This window comes from Camelina sativa, chromosome 16 (assembly GCF_030686135.1).
Source record: "Camelina sativa cultivar CO46 ecotype springtype chromosome 16, ASM3068613v1".
Lineage (NCBI taxonomy): Eukaryota > Viridiplantae > Streptophyta > Magnoliopsida > Brassicales > Brassicaceae > Camelina > Camelina sativa.
In genome coordinates, this window is record NC_141895.1 from 15,563,686 (window position 1) to 15,576,703 (window position 13,018).

At 32.7% G+C, this 13,018-nt stretch overlaps 2 protein-coding genes and 1 pseudogene across 2 annotated transcripts; 2 read left to right on the forward strand and 1 right to left on the reverse strand.

Moving 5' to 3' along the window:
* Window positions 1-575: 575 nt before the first annotated feature.
* Window positions 576-3,676, reverse strand: LOC104753612 (uncharacterized). The gene is made up of 5 exons (XM_087492672.1): window positions 3,046-3,676; window positions 2,373-2,871; window positions 1,620-2,290; window positions 1,246-1,543; window positions 576-1,160 (listed from the first exon to the last, which is right to left on the reverse strand). Exons 1-5 carry the CDS (start codon window positions 3,579-3,581, stop codon window positions 1,005-1,007), a joined length of 2,160 nt encoding a protein of 719 aa, XP_087348798.1. The 5' UTR covers window positions 3,582-3,676; the 3' UTR covers window positions 576-1,004.
* Window positions 3,677-7,165: 3,489 nt separating this feature from the next.
* On the forward strand, window positions 7,166-8,771 carry LOC104750428 (transcription factor RHD6). The gene is made up of 5 exons (XM_010472221.3): window positions 7,166-7,798; window positions 7,901-8,005; window positions 8,093-8,158; window positions 8,244-8,309; window positions 8,478-8,771. Exons 1-5 carry the CDS (start codon window positions 7,277-7,279, stop codon window positions 8,607-8,609), a joined length of 891 nt encoding a protein of 296 aa, XP_010470523.1. The 5' UTR covers window positions 7,166-7,276; the 3' UTR covers window positions 8,610-8,771.
* A 1,873-nt stretch (window positions 8,772-10,644) lies between these two features.
* LOC104753613 (uncharacterized) lies at window positions 10,645-12,357 on the forward strand (annotated as a pseudogene).
* The last annotated feature ends 661 nt before the right edge of the window (window positions 12,358-13,018 follow it).

Below are 13,018 nucleotides of genomic sequence, written 5' to 3' on the forward strand. Positions count from 1 at the left end.
TATGCCGATTTTTTTAAAAATTGCCCTCTATTTTTAACAAAATTACAAAAAAAAAAACTGTAACATAAAAAGTTTATGAAAATAAATTTTGTCAGCTTTTTGGCTGCTCATTTTCCTTCTTTTGCTTTGAATTATTATGTTCATTTATATATCCATACAAAAATAAAATATTATATTACCTAATCACTCATGTTTTTAAAACTCAATCATTATGGAAACTCTTCGGTTATAGTTTTAAATTTGTTTTTTCTAAACCATGTTTTTTTTTTAAATCCAAACAGCAAACTTAACTAACATTAATTTAATGCTCGGGAACATAGTTAGTGAAAAACTAAAAAAATTGGTTTAGAATATGTCCTCCAAAAAATTAGATGTCCTAATCAATTGCTTCATTTGATTACCTCTTCGGCCGGGCCTAAACCATACAAGTAGGAAGCAACAACAAAAAAACCCCAAATTTTCAAGAATTTGCCAAAAATACACCAACTCTTGGTCTAGCCAAATAAACACTCAACTTTTATTTATTTTCAAATTTAATAACAAACTTTTCATTGACTTGCCAAATTAACACGGCGTTTATAAAGTTAACAGAAAATTTAAATGTCATTAACAACACGTTTACTGTTGGGGTTAAATCATACAGATGGGTTTTACCACTGAACGAATGACAACTTTCTAACAATAATGCAATATACTTGCATTTATTATATGAGTACACAGAATTAAAAAAATCAGCTTTACCCAAAATCAGACATTCTCGTCGTCGGGAGAAGAAGACCGTGAGGTAGATTTTTTTTCCTTTTCAACCTTCAATTAACAGAATAAATAGATTTACTGGATTGATTTTTTCCCAACCAAAATAAAATAAACTGCAATTTATATTCACTTACAAAACCAAAACTTAGAATTGTTCAAACCAAACCTGCAACTTAGTTCCAAAATCTAGAAATTAAGTAACAAATACCTGCAACTTGAAATGGACTAAATAACAAAACATAAAACAACTAGGACAACCAACTACCCCATTCACTTGCTTGTAAGGCTTGGTATTGTGAACTTTGGTCCCATCTTGAGGAATGTGCGGATTGAGCTTGTGAGTACTGAGCTTGGGAGGACTGATCTTCTGGAAAGGAGAATTGTGACACATCAAATATAAGTCCCTGAAACAAAATGAAACAACAAACACAATTAAATAAATCTGAAACAACAAACACAATCAAATAGCTATGAAACTCATACACTAACCTGATTCTTCTTTGGTCTTCCTTTTGGTGTTTTAGGTGGAATTTCAACAGTTTGATTTGAACAGGTTTTCTTGTTATGCCCTTCCTCTTTGCAGTTTGAGCATGTGATGATTCTGTTTGCACGGCTTAACTTGGTCTTAGAACCTGTTTCATGCTTAGACTTCATCCTATCATAGTTTCTAGGCCTACCAGGATTACCAGTTCGATTAGGTGGTGGAATCACACCTAATCTATTGGTTTGAGGCCACTCCATTATCCCATTCATAGGTTTGATGCCAACAATGTAAGTCTCACGCCACCTGATTGCAAAAGACACAATTAGAATAACTATTAAAAGAAGACGCATTGAGAAAACTAAAAATAGAAGACACGAACCTGATTGTTGTGTAACAATCAGCAACATATTCAGACAGCTTCTTCCTCAGTCCAAGGATGACCTTAGCAGCATGAATACAAGGAATTCCATTCATTTGCCATCTTCGACAAGCACATGTTTGTTCTTCCATATTCACAACATATGTATTATCTTTGTACTCAACATCTGTCTCTGGCCCTATTGCCCAACGCAAGCGGCATGGTTTTGACTTCTTCTCAACTCTATATAACTCCTTGTGTGTCTTCTTGGTAAACCTTGTCTTCAAATCATTTGCTAACTTAGACCTACTATAATTTCTGGTCATGCATTGTTGCCTAATATCTTCTAACATGTCTAGCAAAGGTTTCTTCCTAGCTTCTCTGATGGTCTTATTGAAGGACTCACTCAGATTATTGAGATTATCATTGCAATAAGAACCTAATCTGAGGAATGCTCTAGGCAATGTCTCTGGTTTGGTGAGAACAAGAGAGTCAAATGAACCTGGGTCGTATTCCTTCAGTGCGCCCATGTAGTAATTATACTGACCCGGAGTGTAGCTCTTTGCAATGTACCAAAATAGTTTCTGTAACCTTAGATCCTTCCCACCTTTCCTCCAGTTCTCATATATGTGTCTACAACACTGCCTATGCTCTGCTTCTGGAAGAACTGTGGTTATTGCTTTCACCAAACCCTACAAGTAAAGAAACAAACATATTAGAAACAATATGGAAGCATATAAGTCTATAAGTCTTTTTCCAAGATTCTTTCTGTGCATGGAAGCATATATAAAGCCTATAGAACCTCTGCTTGCTTCCAACTGTAGTTCCTGGGATTGTCTCAATTTCAAAAGTGGAACCTGGGTTTTTCTTCAAAACTTCTGCTTGATAATCCCATATTCGATCAAAGTTAGCTTCATGGGTTTTTCTTCTTTCTTTCATCACCTTTTTCTTCGCTTTGATACATGAATTTTCCTTTGCTTCCAAGTGATACTCCCTCAGGATCTCTGCTTGAATCTCCAATGGTTTGAGTTTTGGATTCAGCCTCAACCTCTCTGAGAACAGGTCTGCAATAGCTGAACGATTCAACATCTTGGACTCACCTGATATCTCACACCGATGGACATTCACATATGTATTGATCTGTAATTTCTGTTTACTCTTCTCATAAGAACAGTAGATCTTCCAAGGACATGGATCCTCATCTTCTCTCATTGTCGCAGCACACTTTGCAGCCATCTTTAAACTACTGCAACGATAAAACTTGATGTTGTACCTGCAAAGAGAAACAAAACATATACAGTTTCTTCTATGTTGTTAGAACAACATATATATATATATATATATATAGCTCAGATTTTGAATTCTTTGAAGATGGCAATAAAAAAACTTTAGACCATTACTTGTATAAACATCTAAGGAAAAACAGACATAAGATATAAGATTTTACCTGGTTTTCAATGTGTATCTAAGGCAAGCATGTTTGAAATCAGCAGCATCAAAGAATGTCTTTCCCAATTGAAGCAGCTCCTCTGGATCAACATCTTCTCTGTAAACTTCTGAAGGTCTCATTTCCTCTTCATTCTCCTCGTCTGATGACAAAGGATCCGGGATTTTCTCCTCATCCCAGGCGTATACATCCCCAATGTCTTCGTCAACTTCACAATCATCGTTCCTACCATCCTCTCCGAAAAACACACTTAAATCTCTACATGTTTCTTCCGCAATGCCACCATAACCATCATCATCATTGTCACTTGGAGGATCCATCTCATCTCTGTCACTAGGAGGATCCATCTCATCTCTGTCACTAGGAGGATCCATATCAACTGTCTCTGAATCCACCATTAGCTTACGTTTCGTCGAACGCTTCTGAGAAGATCGTTTCGATTCACCAACTCTCTTCTTAGACGGACGCAAATTCGATCGACGAAAATTCCGACCAGGAGGATTCCCTTCAACAACGTTACTCCTTGTCTTAGCCATAGATATGTTTATTCTGTGAATTGAAGGTTGAAAAGGAAAAAAAAATCGACCTCACGGTCTTCTTCTCTCGACGACGAGAATGTCTGATTTTGGGTAAAGCAAGTATAATAAAATCTGATTTTTGTTTTTTTTTTTTAATTCTGTATACTCATATAATAAATCCAAATATACTGCATTAATGTTTGAAAGTTGTCATTGGTTCAGTGGTAAAACACATCCTTATGCACTCTGAGAACCCAGGTTCGAGCTTTGATAATGCATTTTTTTTTAAAACTAAGAATTTCAAAACGACATCATATGATTTAACCCTAACAGTAAACGTGTTATTAATGACGTTTAAATTTTTTGTTAACTTTATAAACGGCGTATTAATTTGGTAAGTCAATGAAAAATTTGTTATTTTATTTAAAAGTAAATAAAAGTTGAGTGTTTATTTGGCTAGACCAAGAGTTGGTGTTTGTTTTGGCAAATTCTTGAAAGTTTGGGTTTTTTTTGGTCGAATTCTCTTAATTTAATGCTCCCGAACATTGTTAGTGAGAAACTAAAAAATTTGGTTTAGAATATGCCCTCCATAAAAATAGATGCCTAATCAATTGCTTCATTTGATTACTCTTTTGACCGGGTCTAAACTATACATGTAGGAAGCAACAACAATTATAACCCCAATATAGAAAAGAAAATAAAAAAATACTGATGAGTGCCACAATGCCGTAATATTCGATACGATCGTTTGCGTTTTAGTAAAATTGTCTGGTTAACATTAACTTATGTTTTTAAAATAGTGATAGGTTAAGAGGTTAAGGGATGGTCTAGTAACACTTCAGTACCCGAAAATATATCGAGATCAATGATAGATGACCATGTGTACGTAGTCAGGCTAGCTACTAAAATCAGATTTGGAGAGAGGATTTGAGAAGAAATGGAATAAAGATAGGAACTTATTAGGAGGCAATGTAAATGAGTTAACACTTAGAGGACAATATATGGAGATCATAAAAGAAAAAAAAAATAGAGATAGAGAATTGAAGGAGCAAATGACCGAGAAGGAAGAAAGAGATCGGACTATTGCCAAGTCCGTCCAACCGCAACTAAGATGATATTCAAAAACCATTTTCTAAGGTTCAAATAAATCTCGATAAAACTTAAGAAGGTGAGACTATATACAATTGGAAGGGAAAAAAAAGAAGACGAATACGCATAGAAACATATATCTATTTGCGGGTACGCACAAAAAGCAAGATTTGATGCTTGTTTGGTTGCTCACTAAAAGTCTTGTTTACGTTTTATTTGATCTTTATTTTGGATTCACTTTTTTTTTGTGTGCATAAAATCCAAAAAAAAAAAAAAAATTGATTGGCCCTCTCACTATAAGTTAAGTTAGAACCCTATTAACTTTTACATATTACAAATTTACAAGTTATATGAGTTTGGGCTTCTAAAATATTGGCATAAGAAAATCTCTATCTCTCAGATTTTGAGCCTTTGGGTTTGGGGGCTTTGTTGTCTCTATCTTTTTGGTCGGTCCATAAGGTTTCCAAACTAAAAAAATGAATTTCTCAAGTACAAAAATGCTTAAACAAACTACTTTCAGCTAAAAACTAATTGATTTAAATATAATAAATATAAAAATAATCAAAATTATAGTACATGATTTATAAAGTTAAATGGGTAAGTGTTAACCGGTTTGGGTGGATGCAAAATGAAATAAATTATTTTCCAATAAAGTCAGATAGTACCAAAATAAACCATTCCAATGTATGACATGAAATTAATAAATCTATTTAAATTACAAAAAATGCGGATAAAAACCCATAAAAATCTAATTTAACCTGCAATATAACCATCGGCCACCAATTTTTTTAATTAATATAAAAATATATCAAATGGGAAATTTCCACCAATGATATGATCTTACGATCTCTACAAAAATACATATAAAATTGTAACTTATATTAAATTCAACTTCAGAGATTCAATCTACCATTTTCTGTTTTTTTTTACACCAATCTATTATTTGGAAGGTAAACATGACCACGTCTCGTACTAGAGTTCCACTGAAAGCAAAGAAGACTGTTTTACCATGTTTGGGTCGGCCCCTAATCCAAAGAAGGGACGACGATCCGGAACTAGAAAAGTTTGATCCAAAGATATTAACGAAGATAAAGTAAAATACAATTATGTTATATGGAGTATATTACTCCTAAGTCGACGTGTCGGCTTAAGTAATGAAACTAAGAAGCAGCTTCATATGAAAAAAAAATATGAATCATGGGAACAAAATATAAACAATAAAAATGAATCATCGAAACAATTGATATATTAAAATTTGATCATCATATTAATTCATATATATGGGAATCAAAAAGACGTGTAGATTAGCGTAAGATACGGCGATGCTTTTGCTTCTATGTTCTTTGCTTCTCTCTTAATTAACAAATATTTTTTGGGGTTATAAGTCTCAGTCCATTAATTTCACCTTACTGCCAGCTAACAATCCCGATGAGTTTACTCATAAATATTGTAATACAAAACTCTAATTTACAAATTCATTCGTTTTCAATATTTATATCACTCAAAAAGATAATGATGTATATATGATATGAGATCCATAATTTTCCCCCGACATTTAGATTTTTTCCTACCCAAATTTTAAATTGAATTTCTAAGTTTTACAGTGTTGTATCATGTTTTTTTTTTTTTTTTTACAGCACCAAAATTAATCACTAAACCTATATACAATGAAAATAACTTAATGATAGCTTTTTGTCACAGCAGCTTAGCGGTTATATAAGAACTTGTGTATTAATTATGATTTCAAATGGTAACAATGGAACACACTCTACGGTGAATAAATAGTGAGAATTGAGATAGATGCAAAGACCCAAACTAAGTGTAGTTAGTATGAAATGGAAGCATATGTAGATGTTTCATAAAACATGTACGTACGTAAGGTAAAAAAAAATTATAATAACTACAAATTTTAGCTATTTCTATTTAGGTAATCGAAAATGTATCATAAAACATGTACAATGTTTATGATTCATCTATTAGTAAAATGGTTGGGATTATCTACAAGTATCATAACAAAAAAAAAAAAAAATAGCACGCATGCATGATAGAATTACGAATACGCTGTGTAGTGTCATTCGACAAAACTTTGGAGTTTTCCTTATAATCTGAACATTGATATATTGAAAGAACATAGATGTATGAGAGTCCATACACAAAGTAAAACATTACAAGGATTGAGATTTGAGACAATGAATACAAAATTACAAACCTTTTTAGTAACCCCATACTGTACATGCTAGTCCAATATTGCAAGTTAAGGGAAATGTACACATAGAATATGTCTAGCCTAGAGTTCTATGCATTCATGACTTCGAAGCTTAAAAATTGATACGATTAAAAAATGATGATCAAATATAGAGTTTGATCTTATGCCAGCTTATTTTTCTAATCAGTTTAATCAAACTCAATAAAATTTTAAAAAATTAAGAAATCTTATAAAGAATACGTCACCAGCTTAAATATAATATTAGACTTAACCACCTATATAAACCTTTATCATGACATAACTACTCAAAACCATTGTCTCTCTTTGTTTACCAATAGACAACCTTAAAGCCACTTCTCATCAACAAGAAACACACAAACCCTAAACAAAAACCACTCTTCAAACTTATTAGTGTCTAATGGCACTCGTTAATGACCATCCCAACGAGACTAATTACATGTCAAAACAAAATTCCTCCTCGTCCGAAGATCTCTCCTCGCCAGGATTGGATCAGCCAGACACAGCTTATGCCGGTGGAGGAGGAGGAGGCTCGGCTTCGAGTAGTAGCACGATGAATTCAGATCATCAACAACATCAAGGGTTTGTGTTTTACCCATCCGGTGAAGAACATCACAACTCTTTGATGGATTTCAACGGATCATCATTTCTTAACTTTGATCATCACGAGAGTTTTCCTCCTCCAGCCATAAGCTGTGGTGGTAGTAGCGGCGGCAGCGGCTTCTCCTTCTTGGAGGGCAATAACATGAGCTACGGCTTCACAAATTGGAATCAAAATCATATGGATATTATTAGCCCTAGATCCACCGAAACTCCTCAAGGCCAGAAAGACTGGTTATATTCTGATTCAACTGTTGTAACCACTGGTTCTAGACACGAGTCTATGTCACCTAAATCCGCTGGAAACAAACGTTCTCACACGGTAATTTCAAATATCGAACACTTTCTTAATATTTTTCATATATGATATAAGTGAAAGATCTTTAATATATATATGTTGTCAATTTGAATTATGGATATATAGGGAGAGAGCACTCAACCATCCAAGAAACCGAATAACGGTGGGAACGGGAAGGCCAAGCCTAAGCCAACATCTTCACCTAAGGATCCACAAAGCCTAGCAGCCAAGGTTTGCTTTCTTGACATTAGCATTCATTAAAATAAAACTCATTCTCTCTTAACTCATACTTTAGTATATATGTTTTATTTTGTTCAGAATCGAAGAGAAAGGATAAGTGAACGTCTCAAGATATTACAAGAACTTGTACCCAATGGAACCAAGGTACGTACACATCCATAAAAATATTTATAACAAATTTTTAAAATTATTATTTCTGATAATTGTATGTGTTATTTCATTTTTCCAGGTTGATTTGGTGACGATGCTAGAGAAAGCTATTAGCTATGTCAAATTTCTTCAAGTACAAGTAAAGGTATATTAATGATGACAAACATCCCTCAAAATATCCCTACGAGTTTGATTTATCATATTTATATATATATATATAAACATGTTTAGTGAATTGTACGTAACATGAGTGAATTGTACGTAACATGATATATTGATTTGATCTTCTTCTAACCTAACGTTAATTTATTAGGTACTCGCGACCGATGAGTTTTGGCCGGCCCAAGGAGGAAAAGCTCCAGACATTTCTCAAGTTAAAGACGCCATTGATGCTATCCTCTCCTCATCACAACGAGACAGGACTTCGAATCTGATCACCAATTAATGCAGAGTTTAATCATTACTTTAATTACTCAACATTAATTACGTACGTTGTAATAACATCGGGGGAAAACAATGATTCTCTCGATTAAATCCCAAGTAAATTTTTTTAATACTATGTTATGTTTTGAATTATATATGTGAAAATCAAGAAGCTCTTAATGCATCTATTAACGAAGAGAAGACAAGAGACATTGAATTCACCGAACACCGATGATCAGTCCAATATGGTCCACACGGGGATGGAATCTTTAACTAGTAAATAAATACTTTTAATACATAAATAAGTTTTGTTTTGTATTGTGTGTTTTAGTCTACGGAATACAGATCTTGTAATGGAATTTAAATTCGAAGAAATGAATAATAAAATTCTGCACTTTTGGATTTTTCATGAGCTTTCAGTTTCAGAGAATCTATCTGTTTTGTCACCATTCTAGTCTATTTGAATTTTGGGCTTTAGTAGTAGTTCATTTGAGCGACATGCCTTTTATTTAAAATCAAGCAAAATTTTTACAAATAGCTAGTATTTGTGCCATGAATTTCCACATTCTTAGCTTGAATTTTCAAAACATATGTACAATACAAATATCCGTAGATGAATATATTTTAAATCTAAGATCTAAAGGAAAAAAAATAAAAATCTTAAGTTTAAAAATATCCACAAATTTTTTACCGGCATTTAATTTCTATAAAACATATTCTTACATATTAAAAAAATATATGTAATAAGTTCAGTTTTAGATAATTGCCCTAAAATAGAAAGTACAGCAACACACACAATACAATAGTTTTTTTTTCCTTTTGGTTTAAATATAAAAGTAGTTTTCCTTTTATAAAACTTTATACATAGGGAAACTATTATTCTACGTACATATATGTTTGTAAACTTTTTTTCTACACTGGCTAAGTAACTAAACAAGGACCTCTATTTTTTTTTACATAAATAAAGTAACTATATAAATATAATGGTGTAAACTAATTTTTACAAGGATCTTAACTGTGCTTGTTCATATGTATACTTTTAGCTATTTAGAGAACGTACAAGAAATAGAGATAAAGAGATATCATAAATTATGTCACGACATATATAACTCTAATCTATCACTATACAAGCATATATGATTAACAAAATAAGTCATACAAATTTTCATATGGACAGAAAAAATTGTTGGCAATAACTTAGTAAAATAATTTTTACATACGTAATTATTGGAAAATATCGATTTTATAAATTCGTTACTTTTTTTCCAACATTTTCAACACTTTTTTTTTTGTCAAAGACATTTTTCAACACTTTTAAGACAAAAATATCCATCTATAAATTTTCGGCTGGTCGTCAGCGATAACATGCATATGTATTCACCACTAAATAACGATTATATATTTAGGCTATTTACAACACTAGAACCAGCCTTTTAAACATCTAGTAACTAATACAATTTGACAGTAAATTATTGGTAAGTCATCGGTAATTTACATGGATAATTGGTGATGAATTATTATATATGTAAACAACTCTATAATAATTCAACAATAAGATGAAAAATCCGTAAGATCAGTTTGAATTTAAATTTTATTGGCAAGTTAATTAACGTGCAGAATAGCATATCTTTAATCAATTATAGGATAACCACACACTGATACACATCAGCACCTTTATGGTAGACGAAGATCATTTTTCTAATTAACTTAAAAATATACTCCATCTGTTCCAAAATATAGAATTGTTTGGCTAAAAGCACGTTTATTAAAGAAAATTTTAACACAAAATAACTCATTAATTGAACACATTAATTGACCACAAAAAAAAGAAAAAAATAGAATGGATAATTAAGAATATTAAGAGACACGTTTTATTCCACTTAAATAGGGGTTGTTAACAAATTACAAGAAAAAAATTTCAGATGCGAGCCATTTTTTTGTAAACACTTTGAAACTAAAATTCAAATTTTTCACTATGGAGCCATACGAACCAAGAAACTCCAATTGTTTATCTCTATATAATTTCTTTGGTCTAACAATGATTTACCAAATTTTTCATGGATTACAATATTGATTTGAATTTTCCAATCCTAAATCATGAGGCAGAAGTTTTGATTGATTTAAACCAAATTCCAAGGATAGAAGAAGATGATCCTAGTCACGGCGATGAAGTTTTTGATCATCCTATTAATCATAATCCAGGTGAGAATCTTTTTCCATGTTTTTAAATTAGTTAATTTAAAAGTTTAAATAAACCAGAGATAATGCTTTTTGTATACGCATGAGTTTTTAGAGTTACAATAATTTTACAAGTGCTGTTCATTTTCTACGTAGTTTTGTTAAATATTTTCTCTTACATACGGTAATTTTACAAGTGTTGTTTTTGTAATTTTAATTAGATTGAGTTACGTAGCATGACGGTGACTTTTTTAATTATTGCAGAAAATGATGATCAGTTTCAAGGTGATACGATTCTACCAAGCGGTAGAAGAAATGTTTCTAATCAAGAGAGATGGGCAATTTTCAGTGCTTTGCTAGCAAGAAGTGATAATGGTAATCTCAACAGATATCATACAAAAGAAGTTTCAGATCTTTTTTCAGTGCCTATACAAATCGTACGGAAGATTTGGCGAAGAGCAAAAGAAACAGCTAAAGATGGAAAAGTTGATGTATCTCATAGAAGAACTGGAAATTGTGGTCGTAAGAAAATTGCACTTGATGTGGATAAAGTTGCCACCATTCCATTAGAGAAGCGCACAACTTTGAGAACGTTTGCCATAGCTATGGACATGAGTCTTGGAACATTACATAGGCGTAAGAAAGAAGGAGCTATTCGACGTCATACCAATCCGATCAAACCACATTTGAAGGAAGCAAATCTGAAAGGTAGACTAGAATTTTGCATTTCTATGCTCGATAAGAATACTCTACCTCATGAACCGAAGTTTGTTGATATGTACAATATTGTGCATATCGATGAAAAGTGGTTTTATATGACGAAGAAGACCGCGAAATATTATCTACTTCCAGTTGAAGACGATCCACATCGTACTTGCCAAAGTAAGAATTTTATTGGGAAAGTAATGTTTCTAGCGGCGATGGCTCGTCCAAGATTTGATGAGGAAGGAAATGAGGTATTTTCTGGAAAAATTGGTATCTTTCCATTTGTTACTTTGGAAGCAGCTAAGAGGCGGAGTAAGAATAGAGATGCAGGAACTTTGGAACTAAAAGCATCAACTTCTGTTAAGAGGGAGGATATAAAGGCATGCTTGATTGAAAAAGTTCTTCCCAAAATTTATGAAAAGTGGCCAAGAGAAGATAGGGGAAAGACTATTTTTATCCAACAAGACAATGCGAGGACACATATCGCATGCTCGAATACAGATTTTTAAGAAGCAGCGTCAAGATATGGCTTTGACATACAGTTGAAGTCTCAACCACCGAACTCGCCAGATCTAAATATTTTAGATCTTGGATTTTTTAGTGTCATTCAATCGCTGCAACATAAAGCATGTCCAAAAACCATAAAAGATCTTGTTTGTGCAGTAGAAGAGTCATTTGAAAGGTATCCTACAAATCAGGTAAACCGTATCTTTTTGACTCTTCAATCTTGTATGCTAGAGATCATGAAAGTTGGAGGATCAAACAAGTACAAGATACCGCATATGAAGAAATCTACATTGGAAAGAAATGGTCTTCCTTCCAAACAATTAAGTTGTGATGCTATGTTGCTGGAACAGGTGTTGAACATTCTCAGGTCGTCAAATTAGTAGAAATGGCCTTCTTTTGTCTATGTTTTTTTTCTGTTTGTGAACATTCTCAGATCGGATTTTATTGGTTGTAAACTCTTGATGATACCTCTGCAGTTCTAAGGATTTTATTACTTCAGCGACACTCTAAGGATTTTGTGTTCTTTTGTATACATGTATTGGGTTGTGATGAGTGAGAGAAGCTTATCCAAATATAGAAAAATACTCCACTAGTCCTCTACGTTCATAGCAAGTGGAACAATATCCAAAGAGAAAAAACAAAAAACAAAAAAAGATGAGAAAGAAAGAAGCATAGCCATCACACGAACCATACTTATTTGTATTGATGCATAACTACAAGTCTACACCAATAAAATCACAGTAAAAAAATTGAGAAATAAGTAGATTTCAACTACTGTGGACTTGAATTGAAAAGCTATCAGTTGTCTTGAGAAATATTTGATGTTGATTTCCCCTGTTTCGATCCAATACAAAATCTTCAGCAATACAAAAGAAAGCAAAGCAATTTATCAACGGACTAGTCACATTTTCTGCAAAAAAAAAATCAATAAGATTATCTACTGCATCAAACTGCATCACATGAAATTTTAATTATGATACAAACCTTAGAATATGCAGGGAGCAATATCTTCAGCATATCCAATTTAATTTCTTCCCATGA

Excerpts from the sequence above, each read along its gene's own strand:
- LOC104750428 (XM_010472221.3), top strand. The coding sequence starts at position 7,277 with ATGGCACTCGTTAATGACCATCCCAACGAGACTAATTACATGTCAAAA. Across the intron at positions 7,799-7,900 it reads GAAACAAACGTTCTCACACG|GGAGAGAGCACTCAACCATC; the intron begins GTAATTTCAAAT and ends ATGGATATATAG. Across the intron at positions 8,310-8,477 it reads TTCTTCAAGTACAAGTAAAG|GTACTCGCGACCGATGAGTT; the intron begins GTATATTAATGA and ends TTAATTTATTAG.
- LOC104753612 (XM_087492672.1), bottom strand. The coding sequence starts at position 3,581 with ATGGCTAAGACAAGGAGTAACGTTGTTGAAGGGAATCCTCCTGGTCGG. Across the intron at positions 1,544-1,619 it reads GATTGTTACACAACAATCAG|GTGGCGTGAGACTTACATTG; the intron begins GTTCGTGTCTTC and ends TTTTGCAATCAG. Across the intron at positions 1,161-1,245 it reads GAAGACCAAAGAAGAATCAG|GGACTTATATTTGATGTGTC; the intron begins GTTAGTGTATGA and ends ATTTTGTTTCAG.